Source organism: Haplochromis burtoni, unplaced genomic scaffold, assembly GCF_018398535.1.
Source record: "Haplochromis burtoni strain Fernald_Lab_line unplaced genomic scaffold, NCSU_Asbu1 Contig_137, whole genome shotgun sequence".
In the NCBI taxonomy this organism is placed as follows: Eukaryota; Metazoa; Chordata; class Actinopteri; order Cichliformes; family Cichlidae; genus Haplochromis; species Haplochromis burtoni.
In genome coordinates, this window is record NW_024582498.1 from 586,055 (window position 1) to 606,134 (window position 20,080).

The 20,080-nt window shown below is 41.9% G+C and overlaps 2 protein-coding genes across 7 annotated transcripts in view; one reads left to right on the forward strand and one right to left on the reverse strand.

Moving 5' to 3' along the window:
* Positions 1-14,249, reverse strand: part of sema4d (sema domain, immunoglobulin domain (Ig), transmembrane domain (TM) and short cytoplasmic domain, (semaphorin) 4D) — a 40,148-nt gene extending 25,899 nt beyond the window's left edge. For 5 of the 6 annotated variants that reach the window (XM_042224410.1, XM_042224408.1, XM_042224409.1 and 2 more), the window contains exons 1-2: positions 14,116-14,249; positions 6,296-6,410 (exon numbers count right to left, since the gene is read on the reverse strand). In XM_042224410.1, the coding sequence (XP_042080344.1) occupies positions 6,296-6,333 (38 nt within the window). In that variant the 5' untranslated portion in view covers positions 6,334-6,410; positions 14,116-14,249. Of the gene's footprint in view, positions 1-6,295; positions 6,411-9,558; positions 12,265-14,115 lie in introns of those variants that run through there. The other variant, XM_014336468.2, reaches the window with a different exon arrangement.
* Positions 14,250-18,208: 3,959 nt separating this feature from the next.
* Positions 18,209-20,080, forward strand: part of add1 (adducin 1 (alpha)) — a 28,104-nt gene continuing 26,232 nt past the window's right edge. The window contains exon 1 of the mRNA XM_042224390.1: positions 18,209-18,369. The gene's annotated coding sequence lies outside the window, so the exon portion shown is untranslated. The remainder of the gene's footprint in view (positions 18,370-20,080) is intronic.

Below are 20,080 nucleotides of genomic sequence, written 5' to 3' on the forward strand. Positions count from 1 at the left end.
CATAAGTTTTAGTAAAGAAATTTAAGTCCACAGCTTTCAGGCTGTATTTTGCCAAAGCAGTGCTTTGAGGTAAATGCTACAATGCCATACAATGACAATGGCCATTTTCTTAGCTTAGCATGTTAACACTGAACTGTAAAGCTTAGTAGAGGCTCTTGGGAATGGTATTAATTCTGTGAATTAAAGAAAGACAGAGGTTCACAGTTAAAACACCTTAATCTGACAATAAATGTGTACAGGACTGTGTTTGTTAAGCCACTTAACACTGACCTCTGAATCACTCAAGCATAAAAAAGGCACCTAACTCAAAGAACCAGTGTTGTCTCTACACATGACAATTTAGGAATCTTCAGGCACTTTGTTACCAGCAGCCTGTTACAAAAAGCACGTCATCTTCAGTTAGAGCTGAGAAAAATGTCAAGGACGAGGTACTTTTCTTGGTGTGCAACCTTTGAACGAATCTGAGGAAACTGAACAAGCAAGAAGTGACAGGCCTCAAAGCTACACACATAAAAATAAAAAAATAAAGTCACACTATCTACAGCAGATGAACAGTATCTGAAAGCCACGTCCTTAAGAAATAGGAAAAAAATCCAGCAAAGAACAGTTTGTGGAAGAGCTTTGGAATATCCTTCCAGAAACCTGGGGAATTGTTCCTGAAGAAAGTTAAAAGAAACTTGAAGAAAGCTTGCCTAATCTGTTTTACTAGAATATATTAAAACATGAGTGCCTCAAGACTTTTGCACAGTACTTTAAATAGAATTCTAGGAGCAGTAAATGTACACTAAAGGTCAGCCTTTTGGTTATGCTTCACTGTCTACTTCGTGAACTTCTTATTAAAAGCTAAATTCTTAACCCATCTGCTTCCTCTGGACTGCGTAGCTGTCTGTTGTGCTGCCACTCAGTGCATCAGATTGTTTCAAACGTTACTAAAATCCTGGTCAGTACTTTAAAAAGTACATCAAGTATCCTCTAAACCACTAGAAAGAACAGTCAAAGTAGCAAACAGTGAAACTCCACAGTTGAAAGAACTGTAAAAAAGTATTCATGAGGAAAAACCCTGAGCTGATATTTTTTAAAGAGCTTTTGAAGTTTCGCACAGTCTCAGCCCTGGTGTTGTGCATCACTAACGAAACATAAAGATAACACAGACATTAGGGAATAATATGCAGCCAGGTGGAAAATTATTTCCCTTTTATTTTTTAGTGCATAAAAATACGATTTTTTTAGTCTAAAGAATGAAAGTAGAAATCTTCTTATTGTCCCTGAAACAGATGGGTGGGCCTCCATTCACAACACTTTCCAGTCGGTTCCCTCGCACCGCTTCTCTGAGCAAAATGAAAACAGGCTGAATTAATTCTTCCTACACGAGTAGACCAGCTTTATTCACACAGTCCTCTAAACTCGGCTTAGAGTTTCACTTGCTTTGACTAGAGTTCAATATGTGCCTCTGGGTCAGTTTCAACAGGTTCTTAAAAAGAATCAAATTTCTCTTCAGAAAAAAAACGCAAGAAAATATCGACAACACAACAAGAGGAAAAAAAAGACTAAAGCTGAATGGACATTGTTGCTGGAGAAGTCCCAAACTATCTCAGAACAAGGAGATAAATGTTCCCCTCGAATGAATCCAGGTCAGCTAAATCAACCCAAATATGCAGATTCATTAGCATTTGCCTGGTAAGCTACTATAATGGAGGCCCCCTACACTACTGTATAAAAGAATAATCTGATTATGTTAAGCAGTGACGACTACAAGCATGGTTAGTTCTCTGATCGCATAAATAAAGCCTTAGATTTGCACGAGCATTGCCAACATATTATCGCTCTTTCTGGGTTTGATATTTGTTAAAGAGGAGACCACAGTATTCTGCAATGGGGTGGGAGAGGTCGGGCAAAATTTAGTCTGCTTGACACATTTCTTTCCTCAAGTAGAAATTTTTCTCCTCTTCTTCCACTCTTAACTAATTTTCACTACGAGACCACCAAACAGAAAAAAGCTTGTATACAAACGAGCGCTGCATCGTCTCCCTGACTCTCTGACAACATCAATGGAGAACTGGGAATAGATGACAGACGCAAGATTGATGAGCCGAAGGCCAAAGGGTGCATCCCCCTCGACATCTTCAGGAAGCGCTTTGACTTGGCTTTCCTCTGCTCCCACAAAACCCTGTGACAGCTGATACAAAGTTTTTAAACCGTGCACCCACAAACCTCAATGACACAACTGACACCACGCCTTCACATGTCTCAATTCAGGATGTTGAGACTGGGCGCAAGCCGAGCCAGTGCCCCGAAACATGCCCTTGGTGACACAGCGGTCTGGAGAACGGACGGAGAGGAAATGGAAATGTCAGGGTTTTTAAATTGATGAGTGGACTTGAATGAGGATGGGGCTAAAGTGTCCTTTTGAAGACTCTTCAAGCCAGAGCAAATGCTTTAGTAGCCCTACTTCAGGAACTCAGCTAATGGTAAACATACTGACCCCACTCCTCTGTGACACCCGATTTTCTCAGTTTGAACTACTGTTGGAACGTCTTGTCAAGATCTCTCTCCCCGTTTGGTAACAGTAATGAATTCAGGAACTTTGAAACAAATACTTCCTATGGCTGAACTCTCAGATTACACTATATGGACAAAAGTACTGGGCCAAATGGCTTAATCTTTGAATTTAGACATTTTCAGTCCCACTCCCACTGGTGTATAAAAAAAATAATAATCATACACTTAGCCATGCAGTCTATCTTTACAAACATTTGTGAAAGAAAAGGTAGTTGTCAAGAGCTCAACAGACTTGAGCGCGATACTGTAATGGGATCCCATCATCGCAACAAGTCAGTTTGCAAAATTTCTTCCCTTCTAGTTATTACACAATCAACTGTTATTACACAATCAACTGTCTGTGGAAGAATTTCAAAAGCCATGAATTGTCAGATTGTGCAAAAGATACAGAATGAGGTTTGCCAAGTGTGTAAAAACTGCCCGTGCTCTGTTAGACTCATTAACATTGGCAAAAAATCTGTGCACCGGGATCTTCATGCAATGGCTTTCTATGGCTGAGCAGCTCCTGTAGGTGTAATGTGGCCCAGTAGCTTTTTTTCTCCCCCCACATAGTGCATGTGTCATAAAAGTTTAAACTGGCAAGAAGTTCAACAAGTAAAAAGTTCAAGCCAAACCCAAAGTTGTATTTTAAGTATCTCAGATGTCTATGGCATGCCTTATCAGCTTTGGTTCCCATTCATAAAAGTACACAGTAACTCTCCAGTCATGCAAGTGGCTTTTGGTGAGTCATCAAACAAAGTTTATTAGGTTACACACAGGTTTGGCACAAAGCTACTCTGAATAGCTCCTTTCCACATGCTAACATATTTCCCAAAGTAAAAATGCTTATTTCGAGCAGTTTGGTATGTTTTTCTGCTAACATTTGCAATTACCACAAAGTGGAGCTGATGGAAGTGTTATTAGTTTTGAAGTATGTGATAAATCCAACTGGCGGGCTGCAACATTTAGCACATTTCTGGTGCCACTGTGGTTTTTACTGTAAGCAGCCATTAAGCATATAACCAGCTTGCATCCTCACTCCCCTGAGACTGACATGATTACACACATGGGGCCTAGACACAGATAAGCAAAGCGCATAAATAGACACCACACTGTCAATGTGCATGTGTCAACCTCGTGCACATGCACACTGTGCAGCTACCATTACTGTCCATCTATAAACATCCCAAGTTTCTGACAAGGCTGTCAGCAAACACCACCACAGGTGGGGGATGGAAGGAAAATGGTAGCAACAGAGGGAGAGAGGGAAAAATGGCTTTGCTAAGAGAGAGAGCAAATTCACACAGTGGTTGTAGAAAGGGAAGAGAACAGATGCGAAGAGCAAGGAAAAATGAGTAGGAGGAATCTCCTTATGGAAAACAAGACAGGAACAGTTACATAAAGAAAGAGGATAGTATGGTTTGAGGGCTTAAGGAACAATGCCTTTTTTTTTTTTATCTTGCTGTCCCCATTTTCCTTAAAGACCAGAGGCACCAGATGGAGATGCAATTCCCAATGAAGAGCTTACACTCAGCGCACTTCTGTCTGTATCTGAGTGTGTTTGAGGCACTGTGCTTCCCTTTGTCCTTCCTATGTGATGTAATATATTCAACCCTGATGCAACTCTTTTAAGAGGGAAAAGAAAATAGGTGAAATTCCTGTTTACTCAATATACACAGAGTGAACAGAACATAGACTCTAGACTTTAGCGCACGCACACACACACACACACACACACACACACACACACACACACACACACACACACACACACACAACACACACAACCACACCGCACACACACACAACAGTGTGTTGTAAAGGATTATGCAGGCTTGAATTTAACCAGGAAAAAAAATGCCTCCAAGCACCAGGGAGCAAATCTGGCTTTAGAACCTTTCCTCATCCCAGAGCATCCTGGTACAAAAGGAAAATCCAGCAACTGAAACATGTTCGTGTCTGAGGGTACTAGAGCAAATGTACAGATGGATAATCAGCTTCTGACTCAAGCAGAAAATCTGATTGGAAAACACAGATCAGAGCTCTTCGATTAAACAAATGCCAGAAAATTATAAATAATCCAAAAAACACCAAATATTCTTCGTGTTTCTCACGTTTCCAGAGGCCAGCTTGACTTTGGGAATACCAAGTGGAATGCACACATCTGCAGGAATGTCCACTGGTATCCAGCTATGTGTAAATGTTTGCTCATGAGTGAACTAAGAAAAAAAAAGTGTGTGTGCGTGTGTGTGTGTGTGTGTGTGTGTGTGTGTTGGAGAGAAAATAAGTGGCCATCTTCTTCTGCCTTTGTGTGAATCTTAAGTAGACCCATGTTGAGGGAGGCTTTGTTCGCTGTCACCATCGGGGGGCACGTCCTCCAACTTTTCCCCTCACTTCCTTTCAACATAACATTTATCATTCATCCCAGTCAAACAATCATCCTACAACACAGGCGAGCATCTAGCATACAATAAGCTACCCTCCCACCACCACCACTTTCTGGTTGCTGGGATACCTTTCATCCAGCTTGTCAATATCATCATCTCTTACTTAGAAACTCCCCGTTCCTCGCTACAATTGATTCCGTGCAGCAGAGGCTTAATAAAAACTCTGCCACGTCTTGTTTTCAAAATAAAGTTTCCAAGAATATCTTCTCTTCTTTATACTGCATCCAAATCATTATAAAAACGTCTGGCTCGGCAAAAATTGCAATGCATCCTTGAGGGAACCTTCTAATTTGCAAGGGAAATTCCCTTCTGGGCAAATATAGGATTATTTGGATTTACTAAACTAAATGCATATTTTAAGCTGACATTACAGAGTGCCAGTGTTAACCAGGGAAGACACCCGAAGGCCTGCTTCATATAAAGACAGCGTGATTCACCAGATCCACCCCTCCCTTTTCCTGTTGCACTTTCAAAAGGGTTAACAGGTGCATTAGCAATAAGTGGAGAGATGCTGGAGTTGCTGACCCACAGCTAACAACATAATCTTATCAACTGTACTCTGTGCATATAACCCTCTGTCGCTTTATAAAACAGAAAGAGAAATTGGTAAACTTGGGCCTTGTTTGACCTTTTTTATGCAGTTTTTGTGCGCATCCCTTTCAGCTGACTGACCTGCACCACTTATTACGCCTATAATGATTGCTGACAGCAGATTATTTTTCCTACTGCACCCAAATTCTCCATAGATCTCTGCAGATCAAATCCAACAAACACTGGAGTGAGAAGCAAAGGCCAAGTGGACAAAAGAGACAAAAAGGAGACAGACAAGTATAGATAGAGACCTGCAAAACGAAAAGGGGGAAGGGAAACAAAATGAAGAACACAAAGAATAAGCAAAAGAAGAGGCAGCATGAAAAAGGTTGAAAACCCTTTAAACGACTGTTTTGTGAGGGAAATAAAGAGCTGCTAGCAGCAACAGCAACATACCAGCACAGCGAACGAGAATGCAAATCAGCCCCCGATGCAAATGACATACATCTACAGGGGCCAAGCAGACTGTCTTTTTACCAACACTGCTTACCGTAAACCACATCAAACATCTCTCTGCGCTATCTGAACCCATTCCTCCTTGAATTCTGCACAGTTAACACACTTACAGGAATGCCTACAAGCTGGTGCAAAGCAAAATAACCACATTAACAAGCATCATCTGGTTACTTCTCACTCAAACAAAACGCCTGATTACTGTGAGCTCTTTGCACGCCTACACATGAACGTGCTCTCCAGAGAAATAACAATAAGTCACTTACTTGTCCGTCATCACGTCGGCTAGCGAATACTGATTCATTAAATCTTCTTTTCACGTTCCTTCACACAGCTGAAACGGTTGAGCGAGACGCCCGGGGCTAAGGTCGCAGTACACGTCTACAAGAGAGGTTAAAAAAAAACAACAACATTGGGTTAGAGTAAATCATCGGAAATGAGAAAAACAATCGGGTACCCGCTTTCACTCTTCTGCATGTAAATAATAGCAGAACACGCGTCACAACGGGACTGAAAAAATAAAGCCAATGCCAAAGAAAACTGCAGTTCCTCAAATGACCACTTGGGGGTGACTCCAAGCAAGTTGATCCTTGTAGACTCCCAAGATAAAATATTTGACCTTACACCAGAAATAGACATGTTTATAAAAATGCTGTTTTGGTCTATCGTAATCATTTCACACCCACAAAAAACATACTATAGTTGATTTTCTTTTTATATTTATTTTAAATTGGCATGCCGACATGGGCAAGATAACTTGCTGCATGAGAAGGTGATTTTAGTGAACTTGAATCCGGCACTGTTGTTCATTTGTTGATGCCAGAGGTCAGAGGAGAACTGCCAGATTGCTTCAAGCTGATAGGAAGTCAGCAGTACCTCATGAGTACTACTGATTACAATCAAGGCATGCAGACGAATGTCTCTAAATGCACAATCCAATAAACCTTTAAACAGATGAGCTACAGCAGCAGGAGATCACACTGTTTGCACAGGCTCATCAAATTTGCACAACAGAATATTGGCTAAGCATCACCTGGTGTTTGTGATGATCAAAGTTTATGCTGTAGTTGTTTTTTTTCCTGGCCTTAACTCTAGTTTCCACTTTGTATTTATATAGGCATTAAATAACAGCTAGCTTAACACTTTGACTTGGTTTGGTCACTTATCTCAATAAAAAACAAAACAAAACTGACAACTGCTAACCTTTATAATAGTAATTCAGTAACAGTAATTCAATGGGTGACACCATATATAGTCACCATTTCAGAAATGTATTCAAATGTAAGATGTGTTTTAACAGTCAATTAAAAAAAAAGAACTGCCATCCATTTCAGATGTAGCAAAATTATGTAATTTAAAGACGCAGCTATGCATTTTTGACCAATGACATCTTCAGAATATTAACAGGCATCTCAGTTTCTCTTGGGTGAAAAAGTTCAGCACATCTTTGGCTCCAAAAGACAAAAATTTTGTGGAGAAAATTTTTTTTTAAACCCCAAAAACCATCTTACATGTAGTCCGTGCTGGGGAACATCTGACTTTTGCAGACACACTTGACTTGCTCACAATTAGCCAAGCAAGGCCTGGTCTGTTCAGCTTTACTGTTTCCATAGCTACCAAAGCAGCCAACCAGCCAGCTAGCTAGCATAAATAGAGTGCACCAAGGAGCCCACCGGGTAGTGAACAGACACTATGAATCAGTGGGGCTGATTATAATCCAGGATCAAAGGATGAATAATTCATCAATCATCCTTATGAAAAGGTCAAAAGATAATTATCAACAAGGTGTTAAAAAATACCATACAAATCTATTGAAAAAAATGTTTAGATAATGCCCCTCTAATGATGCACATTTACATATGCACATAAATCATAAATCAGCAGATTAATTTTGCTGCCAGGATTCTGAATCTGAAAGTTTAATAAGCTGATCAGATGAGGCGTATCCTGTCTGTGTCCTGCTGGCTGATGCTCCATCTCCAAACCTGGCATTAGCTCCTCAGCTTATCTGACCTTAAAAGATTATGATAGCAGCACATCAGATTTATAGATTATACTCAGTTATGTGTTAACGTGACACAGATTACAACCTGCAGGAGTGGGACTTAGCTCCTGTAAGCAGATAAACATTAAATACCAATTCATATGCAGCTAAATGTGCATGAGGGGGAGTGAAGGTAAGGTCTCTGCCCCACCCAATCCAATCGTAAATCAGCCTCAAGCCCAGAGGCACCAGTAGCAGCCAGTCAGTGAGTGGACAGTGGCTTTTCCTGCTCCTTTTATCTATGCAAACAGCTACTCTTCACCTCCATCCTGAACTCTAAACTTTACATCTGCCACCCATCTTTTTTCCCTCTCTGATGCATTGATTTCCTTCATCACTCATACAGATGTTCACTGAACTTCAGTCCATCTTGTGCATTGTCTGTATACAACCAAGTAATTGATGGTAATCGATTTAGAGGCCATTTCCTCTGCTCCCTCAGATGCTGTTGTTATTGTTGTTGAAATTATTTCCAAAAAGGATAAATAGACTCCAGAACAAACAGAGTTGTCGCTGATAATTCTGAACTCATCCATGACACCAGGATAAATCTAACCTCAGCTTTCCTTCCAGTATTTCCAAAATAACATTTTCTTACAACACTGGACTTTTCCAAATATGCAAGAGGCCACAGTTTTGCACAATGTGGCAGACACTCAAGTATGAAACTACCTCGTGCCCACTGTGGTGCTGGACCCATTTGGTGTTTTCCTGCAAAAGCGAGGAGTTCCTTACCCAGAGCCCCAAATTAAACCGCCTTCTCCTCCTCGTGCAAACAATGATGCAGTGCCTCGATCCTGGCTCGGTAACTGTGCTGCTAGATTTAAGCAGCTAGTGGTGACGGAAATAAATAAAAACATAAATAAGTGACACGAATGCCAAAAGACCGGTGGTTTCCACACATGCAAAGCAGAAAGAGGACCTGCTCAGAGCTAGAAGAACGACACGCTTTGAAGTGAAGTGAGAAGACGTGTGATCCACCTGCAGTCTAAAAAAATTAACATTAAATTGAGCAAATTAAAACCCAGCATTGTTTCTACAAGGATTTCATACCCAGATAAGGAGACCAACTTGTGGCAAGCTACAGGAAAATTTAAATATCCAACCTGGGGGGAGATTTATGAACAGCTTGTAAGAAGACGAACACTTTCCACGTCTGCCAATAAACACCGATTTCCATAAATAAGATACTGTCCTTTTCTGTTTCTCCATTAATTCACACAGCCAGAGTGAACAGCCAAAAAGCAAATAAGGTAATGTGGAAACTCCCTTGCTGCATGCCCCAGCACACCCAGCACATTGAATTATTTACTTCACATATGAGATTTGGGTAAAAATAGCATGCACCATTTTGGACACTCTCTCCACCCTACAGAGCAAGCTCTTCTATTGTCAAAACAATAAATAAATAAATAAAATTCTGTTGATATCTATCATTGTTAGGTGGCAGCATACAGCAGGAGCTGTGTGCGACGTGAATCTTACCATAATCTGAATGGGAAGATCCTGCAGGTACAGAAGCTCTTCCAACGTGGCTCAGTCACACTGTTATTACTGGTACAGTCGTGAAAGGTTTGCATGACAGATGTTAAAAAAATATATAATAAAATCTGGTCATCCAGCACAACCAGCCTGTCACCTCCTCCCTCTCTGCTCACCAGTCAAGAGCAATCTGTCTCTCTCTCTCTCTCCATCTAGCATGATCAACACTGAAGGTGAAGGAAAAAAAAGCGAACGCAAGATGCTGCAAAGGCTGGAGAGACAGGGCTCGCATTCAAGACCTATTTCACTTTGGCACATGCCAGTGACAGGCTGTCTCCATCTGAGCGTAAAGCGAAACTGCTCGTATTCCCTTTCCTCCCTGTCGCAGCAGTCAAACACTGCTCACCGGCGGAGAGCGAGAGCCCCGAGATCGCGCCTCTGGAAAGCCTCAGTGCACACAATCGCTGAGGAGGGGGAGGGGGACAATTTGTGGGGGGCGGTGGGTAAGGGGAGAGAAGATGGGGGAAGGGGAGGTTAGGGTAGTGACTGTGTGTGCATCTGTGGGAGTGTGTCTATTGTTGACGAGTGTTGAGGAGCCCCTTTTTTTTTTTTCTTCCCCCACTTCTCTAAGGAGTGAATGGGGACTGCAGGTTCAGCCAGTGCACTCCTTTATTCAGCCCCGGGTGACAAAAACTCCACACGTAGGTTAACAGCGAAGACAGTTTGCATCCCGGGGACATAAATAAGAGGAGCTGGGACTTCTTCCTGTTTATCCAGTCAGTGAACTATCAAACGTTGAGTGACGTCAGGCTGACAAAAGAAAAACTATCCTCTTTAAACAAACCCAGCTGAGCATTTGACAAAAGAATGACTACTTTATCTCAGATGAAGGATGCCCTCCTCCTGTCAGCTGTGTCACACCGTGATATTCTCCGCAGCGACAGAATGTACTGTATGTAGGCGTCGTCTCCCAACTCCATTACCTCCCAGCTCCCTGCTCTCAGGAACACAACGCTGGGAACCTTTTCAAAACATCAAACAAGCTGTCGATAGCATGACAGCGCCGGATCACTAAGCTTCCTGCTCTCTCAGCAATATCAGTCATAGCTGCGGGGGCCAGCACCTTGGGAATCTTCACAGCTTTCCTGTATACAGTTTCATTATCGCGATTGCTGTTGTCACACTTTCTAACTTGCAACTAAACTCTCTTGCAATCTTCAATAGCGGCGAATGAAAACCATTACAGCAGCCAAACCCTGAAGGGTGTGGACTATTATTGGAATATTTTCTCAGAACGTGCTTAACAAAAGACACAGAACACAGTTTCACACCCAGTGTTTGCCTTCGCCTACGCCGACTCAAAACCACCATTCAATGGTGACACGATCTCTGGAATGCAGCAGTGCATTATGCATGGCCAGTACCATGCATGCAGACATAAAAGTGCCTACACATGCCACTGTCTGCTGCTGATGTGGAACCAGATGCTACTCTGCAGCCAGAAGGAAATTATTCCAGCCTGAGGGATACTAGGGTGTGCCACGGAGGGGGGGTTGGGTGTTTCCAAAGGAAGAGGGGGGGAGGCCGCCACAGATGTCCATTTCATCGAGCACACCTCAACATCAGAGGAGCACAAGCTGGCCACTGACCCCTAGCCTTTAACTCCAGCAAGACCAAAACAATGAGCCATACATCACACACGTCCCCCATATTTCCTTGAATGGCGACGTATGAACGCCAAACGCCACGCAGGTGTGGACTGAGCTTTAAAGAAGGAAGAATCATGTTTACGCTCTCGTCTGCCTTAAGAAAACTGTATTGTTAATGAGAAGGGGAGAACAATGAGGATTATGCATCAAAGACAAAACACCTTTTTACGGTGACTCCCCCAACCTCCCAAAGCAGGAGGGGGAAGGTGCCACTGCCCAGATCAATTGCAGGTATTCTTTTGTGCCTTTTTAGGGAGAAGAGCTAGTAGACAAGTGAAAGGAAAAATAATAAAGGCTTAATTGCTCAGGCCACCTTAAAAGCCATTAAGACTTTATTCAATTCATACTAAATACAGTGCAGGTATGCCAAGGAAGGTGGCACGTCTAAAAGTGTTGTCTTTAAGGTGGCTGAATAGTTGTGTTTGCATGTGAACACAAACACAGTGTGTGTCTCTGTGTTTGTGCTTACTGCAAGCTTCCTATACAAAAATGCTGGACCTGCTCCAGCAAGGACAAATTTCAATACTTTTTGTCAAATTCCTCTGCAAAACAGCGAGAGCTCGTTCCGAAAACCCAAACAGGGCATCCAACTAAATAAGGCCTGACATCCATAACAAGTGACATTTCTGCAGAAAGTTCAGATTTAAAACAAAACTTTCATTCAGCCAAGCGCTTCCTGACTCAATGTCCGATTTCCCAACCAGCTCTAAATTGATTATTGCCTTTCCTAAAGGACTCTAAAGATAGGTTTGCGTGTTTGTGTGCAGTTAGCATTAACAAGCAACGGTGTCCTGTGTGATTTCACTTAGCACATGCGAATCCTGTGCTTTCAATTAGAGAGACATGACCTAATCACTCATCCTAATCTGGTACGTGGAGATAAACAAGAGTTGTTTTTTTTAAATGACTGTAACCAGACTGCTTTTAGACTAAACACTAACTCTGCAACATTAACCTTTCTTTCCAGCAGATGTTCCAAACCCAGAAAGAAACACTGGCAACCTTTAAAAAAAAACAAAAAAAAAAAACACACAACTAAAACCTCTAATCCAAGGGAAAGTCAGAGTGACAGACAGAAATGTCTGACCCGCTCAGCAGCAGGCAGCCAGTGGTTTAATGATTTGTCTACTGCTGGTGAATGATCACACAGCAATATCCTGTTCTGGCTAGTTCTGTGAACCCCCCCTGAAGGCCCTGCCTGACATGATTCTGGCGTGCTTTGGTGCCAGCTAGCCCATCATATTGACAAGATCCGGGTGTCTGCCCCCCGTGCCTAATGTGACCCTCCGAGGACCTCTGGAATGAAAATCGACGAGGCAGAAGAATTACATATTGAAGCCGCCAGGGAAGGCTGCGATGCTGGACGATGAGAAGAGAGAGGCGGGGCTGGTAAAGTCACTAACAAAGCTGTGAAAACAAGATGCTGGCACCTTCCAAAATTCTTCAGCGCTTATGCAATGTAAACCAACCTTGTATATAATCATTGTAATATCATAGGGCTGGTTTATAACTCAAATGATTGGCATTCAGTCATTAACGTATTGAGGTAAGACAAATACTGCAATTTATAACAGCTTCTGTTGTACTAAAGTCTGCAGCTAACAATTAGTGTGTTATCTATAGATTCTTTTAGACATAAAAAGTAAGTTGAGACTAAGATAAAAAAAATTATTATTTTTTTGCCAAAATGTTGAAATTGTCTAGTTCTACCTTGTCACGCATGCATATTTTCTACTCTTCATGGTGTTTTGAGAACAGACACTTTTCCCTCCAGCCCATAAAATGGAAGATTAACTTATAATTAAGGCAATAATTACAACAATTATTATCTTTTTAAAGTTCCTCTTTAGTTTTCCTTCAGTCATTTCATCTGGCATCAGGAGAAGAACTTGAGTCTGAGAGGCCACCTGTACCTATCCTTCCCTCCATGCTTACAGAAGGTCAAGAGCAGGCGTGGGAGGATCACCAAAGAACCAAAAACAGTCACAGAGAAATGCAGGACTGCCAGGTCAGAGGGCAAATGTGGAGAGGAGGAAGACAAAAAGCATAACCTATTATTCAGTGCAGCCTGCTCACCACCTAAGATTAGACATGCATGCAGGTGAAAACGCTCTCCTGATGAAACCCATCCGCAGGTCACTGCCGACCCTCCCCAGTCTTGGTAGTACAACATGCCCTGAAACTTGGAGAACTCCTAAAACTCCCCCAAGAGGCCTCAGAGTGCATGCTGCAGGTCTTTATTTCACTCGGTGACATTTGGGTGCTCTTCATATAAACTGTGGTTACGTGGCTGTGTGCTTCAGCGCTGTCAATAAAGGGCTTTTGTTGCTGCAGTGAAAGCGCACTCTTGATTTATGCATGCCAAGGGTAGAAAACCCTCGACTGACCTCTAAGGTGCCAGACTGGCATTTTAAAATAACAGTTTAATACTTTTTAAAAAATGCGTGTGAGCTGGGGGACAAGAGGTAATGAAGTACAGAGGAGGGTTTTTGCGATTAAAAGACAGCATGGACTCCAGAGCCGCCCGCTGCTAACATCTTATTTTCTGCTCTGAAACGTCGAGAGAGAGTAATGTAAAAGCCGAAAGCTGGAGTTTTAAAAAATGGCTTAGAAGTAAAACACTAAAACGATGCATTTTCCACACCTCCCTTTGTCTCTGTTGGGGTTTCAGCTACAGCGCAACAAGTGCAGCTGAGGTTGAAGTCTGCGACGGCACGCACGAGTACGGAGTCGCGAGGCTACAGCCCTGAATCACTCCGCGTTTTAGAGAGGGGGACAAAAAACACAGATGCTACTTTCACCGAGCAGATAGCCGCAGGTTAAACATTTCACTGAACTTAAAGGTACTCACTGTGGGACGTTTCCCGGTGCGTACGGAGATGAGGGTTGAGGCAGTGTGACAAAGTTTGACTTGACGCTCTCTCTCTCAGCTCAGCATGGCGGCGACTGAGGCCACAGAGTGGATTCAAAACTCTCCGGGCTGATATCAGCAGACAGGGGGAGGGTGCACAGGGAGGCGGCGAGAAGACAAGGTATCTCCAGAGAGCGCACAGCCACATTCAGACAGGCTCCTCTTTTCTTTTTTCTTTTCTTCCAGGCGACCTGTCTAGACTGAAAAGACTATCATTTTGAAATACTGTACTTAAAAAAATTAAATACACTTTTTAAATAAATCCTATCGCACCTTACATTTACTGCACATACTCGGATATTGTATTAACAATATTTTATACTGCTAGTAAAAACTTTAATTTAATTTATAACATAAATAAATAAATAAAATTATGTATTAGATGGGTTACTCAGGATATGTTAAATAGGAGATCTGGAATGTTGTTTCTGTTTCTGTTCATTTATTTCTTTCAGGAACCAAAATACATTAATTACATAAAAGGAAAAGATGTAGTGTATCACGTTTAGCTGCCAGGTAATTTCCTTGTGCAGTTCCTGGGCATGTAAAACACATTACAAAAACTCACATTCCCACATATATACACATGCAGACACACAATAACAAAAGATAAACAACTCAAAAATACTAAAATATCTTCTTATTTATTATATTTTAATATTTTTTGATTGATATTTATGCAGTGTGCATTGTCACTTCAGTTCCAGCTCCCTACTTTTAAATGCATAGATAGATAGAGCTAGCAGACCTACTTGAACTCAGTCATGAAAAGTAACATTGAGGTACTTGTTTACTTAGGTTTATGTAAATCAGCTCTCCATAAAAATACAAAATCAAAATATTATGTGTAGTATTGTGCTCATGTTTCCAAATGTCATCCACAAACAAATAATCACAGCTGCACTTTTATTATCCTTTTATGAATGTTTCATTTGTTCTTTTTCAGCTTTAAACCATAATAGGCGGCTCCCAAAGGAAGATCATAGTGCGGATGTTTACTATACAGTAATAGGCGACTGATTTGTATATTTTAATGATATTTCATTATACTTTAACAGAGACTGACCTGGCTCAGCAGCCGCGTCTAACTGATGTCTAATTATATCTGTGGATATTATTTTAAAGTTTCACAGTCTTGCACTGCTTTTCACGTATTGTCTTTATTTTTGTTAACATCCTTGTGAATAATCCATCTGTAGGTGGGACCACTGGGTTCAAAAGATCACTGCCAAAGTTCAAAGGTTACACAATATTTTCCTGAAGGAGAAGTGACTTGAAAACACACTGGGGAGGGAAAGACAGACTGACCCTTGTCTTGTTGTGCAGGACAGAGAAGGAGGGAGTGGGGCTTTCCATGGCACCGCAAGCTGAAAACAATACCATCTTTGAGTCAACGACAGATTGCTGCTGCTACAAGATAGAACAGTATCACAGTACACCTCTGTGACTACTTTGTGGGTTCACTGAGCAACAAATGCCAAGAACTTTACCTGCCCAGCTGAGCTGCAGTAAGCCTCTAATGTCCTTTATTGCAAGTCGTTGGTTAGGCTGTACCCTTAAACATGCCAGCGCTTCCAGGCATCTTCTGCTCAACTACAAATTGTTTATTTTCATATCAGCCCCCGGTGATTTGAGAGCTTTGAGCTGAAGGCTGGCTGTAGTTAAAAGGGGACGGCCAGTGCTGCCCTGAAATGAATACGAAAAGCAGCTGGGTTTATCTTCACTCACTCTGTGACATGTGCTTCTAAGAGAGAACAGGTGACCCAGGAGGAGGAATGTATGCTAACTTAAATGTAATGCTGCAGCTCGAATTATTTGCTATCACTTAAAAGACCTGCATTTTACATCACATTAGATTTACTAATGCTTGTTTTTCTAGGTCTTTCTGAGCTTGTCTGCCTCACCTTGTTTAAATAGACGTCCAAACTTATGTTTGTTAGTGTTAAAAAAAGACCGATATATGGATTAAAGAATCTTATTTTCCTGTTGCTGTTGATAGGAATATCAAATGATTGCATGAAATGAAAAAAGCAAGAGAGTGAGTGTCAGAGCACTAAGTAGATGCACATATACTTACACACACTGGCACACAATAGAGCAGAAAAATTAATAGAGCAAGGTGTAGCTTTCCAGTGTAAGTATATGATCTTCATGCCCAAGCCCTTCAGACACACTGGTTGGATATATTTAGAGTCCCTCGTCGGTGTATCCATGCTACAAGGCAGGCCGTAATTATTCCCAACAGTGGAAGGGCCAGTGCTGGTCTGAGATCAGTAAAGAGGAGAGTGCGTGTGTGTGTGTGTCAACTGGTACGGGACAGGATTAACGCCACAAGAGTCAGAAGCCAGCTCTGCCAGTGGTCCATTTGCATTGAAAGTAAGCCCAGCAAACTCAGAATGTTTTGCTGGGCTTGTTCTTACATTCAAATGCTAAGTAGTGCAATTCTAAAGAAATTAAGCCGTAAAAAACGTAACCATGTGATCTATAATATCAGTACAAGAGCAGTTGAAGAGCGTGACTGGTTCACTTCATGGCGCTGAAATAAAAATGATGATAATAATAACAACATATGGCAGAGAAGTGAGCTTTTCTTGTGACTTTTTTAGTCATCTGGTAAGCAGTCTGTGGGAAATTGGACCCTTGAATGCTGAATTCATGTGTGATTTTATCACAGGCGTGCAGAAGTGAAAGAGGAAAGGAGTTTTTTGGGCTCCTTATTTAGCTGGTCTCTCCTCTGTATTTACTTTTTGTTCTTATTTTCCTTTTCTAATAAGCCATGCACAATGAAACGCATGGTATTTGTTTTACAAAGCCTAGGTACTTCTCTGAATTCAACGCCTAGTTATGAACACCAAAACAACTAAGGCAGCTGATATGTTTGCCTGAGGCAGCAAGGCTACAGTAAGTATGTGGTGCTAGATTATATATGTTTGTGTTCTTTTAATTTTACACTGGACCGCAGTAATAGAAACAGTCATCTGTGCCACACAACAGCACAGTGTCAATTTCAAATCTCATTTAGAAATGTTTCTGAATACCTTGAACACTCTAATGTTATGCCCTACCAGCGCTGCAAACCAGTATTGCTCTGCAGCAGGTGTCTGCCTGAAGTCTGACAAAGCAGTACCATCTAGTGGCAAATACTGAACATGTCAATATGTTTACATGAACCATTGCCCTCACATCTACTGCCATAGACTGTATAGAAAAAACAGCCTGCTGCAGTTATCCCAAATGAGTTAACTGCGCCCCCTGGCTGCCAGCTTTCCAATGTGTCCGATTGTCGACAGATATACCCTACAATGACTGTTGTTAACCCCACTCCCTGTCAGTGGCCTCCATGGTATCATCATCAAATCAATATGACTGCAAGTTTTCTGATTGCACCAACAGTTTTGTTGGATGCAAAGAATCAAGAGTAACCTTAGCGAACTCCTCTACTTACCTCATGTTTAACCTACAAGAGATCATCACTACTTAATATATTTGGTGCACTTGAATGAGTTCTGAGAATGAGCAAATGCATGTTTAAATTATGTAATCAAATCACAACATGATCACAAACTTCCACTACTGTTCTAAAAACATGCACCATTTTCAGTATGGGTTTTTTTTTGTGCCACTATTTTGCAAGCACACTCAGAAGAAGTTATGAATGAATATTACCACAAACCACCATTAACCATGATCAGTGAAGCATCCAATGGCACAATCCTGGGAGGTCAAGAGTAGCAAGTGATACAGTGCTGCTCCCAAAATATCTAAGCTGGGACTGAAGTGAGTTACATGACATTTGCAGCATATATTTTAATAAAATTACACTGCAGTGTAGCTGTGAGTAAAGCTGATTAAAAATAAACATTTGCGACAGGTTTCAGGTGCGTGCCCTTCGTTTTAATAGGCTTTAAGTTTCAACACTGAAATATAAATTCAGCCATTTCTGCGGGGCGGGCCGATAACTCGCCCTCCAATCAGCGGCTACAATGGGTTAACATGTGCTCCCAGACGACCAATAGCGAGGGGCGGACTAGGCCGTTTGCCGCACCCAAGTGAGGATGATGGCGGCTGGGCGGAGCGACGACGCGGGGACGACAAGCGCAGAGAGATAAACCCCGCCGTGAGGAAAAATAGCGAAAACCGTTGTCCTGCTTTCACCGTGTTCTGTTTAAATATCACCATTTCATCAAAGAGAGGGTAAGCGCTGATATAATCAACGTGGTTTGCATTTCAGCGACGGTGTTTATCCGTGGCGGCTTCTTCATATCGGTGTCTTTCTCGCTGTGTGTTCAGTGAGGCTCGGGTCTGTTTTGCTAGCATGTTGGCATTGAGCGGGGGAGTCTGCACAGACGCTGCTGTGCACTGTTAAACGACTGTTTCTGCGTTTCACTGTCCTTTATTAAACAATTCACATGGGCTCAGCTGCTCCCCTGGACCCCACACTTTGGTAGTCAGAATGTTTTACACTAAGTATCGTTAGCATTCTTTCCTAGCAGGCCTGTGATGGTGGAGGTGGTATTTTTATTTTATTATTTATTGGCGCAGAGTTACCGTTGCGTTGTAATTTGGACCTCTCTAGCTGTTCGGGTCGATAGGTTTAGTCGGACAGAGGCTCCTCGCCGTGCAGGTCTTACTCTAGTCTGGGTGTGTTTCCAAAGAGTGGGGGAGAAATTTGGGTTCTTTCCAGCTGTGTGTGTGTGCTGGTGATGGAGCAGTTTCCTGTGCTAGGTCAGACAGCTTTATGTCCTGCATGATAATATGGGCTCGCACACACTTTTAAATAATAAACAGGGTTTTCAAAAGAGAGCAAGAGAAACGCGTGGAATAATGCATTCTGTCAAATGGAAAGCTTGAAATGTATAGTACAGAAATGAGGGCTAGCTGAAAGCCTAAAAGTGTTATGGCTTGATGTGCATGGCATCTGGAGTGGGTACCACACCACATAGATTTTTGTTGTTGTTGTTGTTGTTGTTGTTGTTGTTTTTTAAATCTATCCTTAAAGGATAAATTTCATTTATTAGTGTGGCTTATACAACTGTAAATTGATCACCTTTTGATAACGTGGTGTTGCTCACAAAAAGGTTTGTCATATTTGTGCACTAAAACAATGATAGAAAATATCTACTTGTAGCCTTAAATGTTCACCTTGAATAAGGATGATTGAAAGATGGTCAATCTCAATACAGTTGCTCATTTGTTTTGAGGCCCATGCTTTCGAACAGAGCCCCTAAGCTGTGGCTGTGTCTGGCTTGTTTATAAAGTCTGCTAGGAAGTCCCTTCCCCCACTTTGTACTGTATGAGGATTATCAGAGCCAAACTGCCAAGATAAATTGTCTGTGAGTGTATGTGTTGAGGCACGGTAACTCCCTGGATTTGGTAACTCTGCCAGAATGAGCGAAACTCCCAGAGGATGGTGTTTAGCTTCGTCAGTCTGCTGCCACCCTCGATACACACTGAACTACTTCACATACACACTTACTGTAGATGCAGAGCTCTGTGTTTAACTCCCACTCCCCACACCTACACGCTTGACTTCAGTGCAGCTGAAAATGTGTTCCTCATTTTAGCTCCCTTCTCGCCGTTTCACTTTTTCCTTCCTTCCTCTCCATATGTGATCAGTTATAGCAGCATCTCAGGTGGTAGTGGCAGATGTGAAAATGGTCATTGGTGAACTTTAATTTGCACCATAGAGGTCACCAAAGATCATGTAAATTTGATGCAGCTGTGTTTAGGTTGCATATTTAGCTGGCAGATACATGCATACAGAATAGCATAGGCCTTAGTGTAATGCTAGGGAAGCTGCACAGGGAGGAGTGTGTTGTTTCAGAGAATGGTCTTCCACCACCCTGTCCCATGTGACATACGACAGGCAGATGAATCTTGAACTGCATTTTCACAGTAGGGTTAA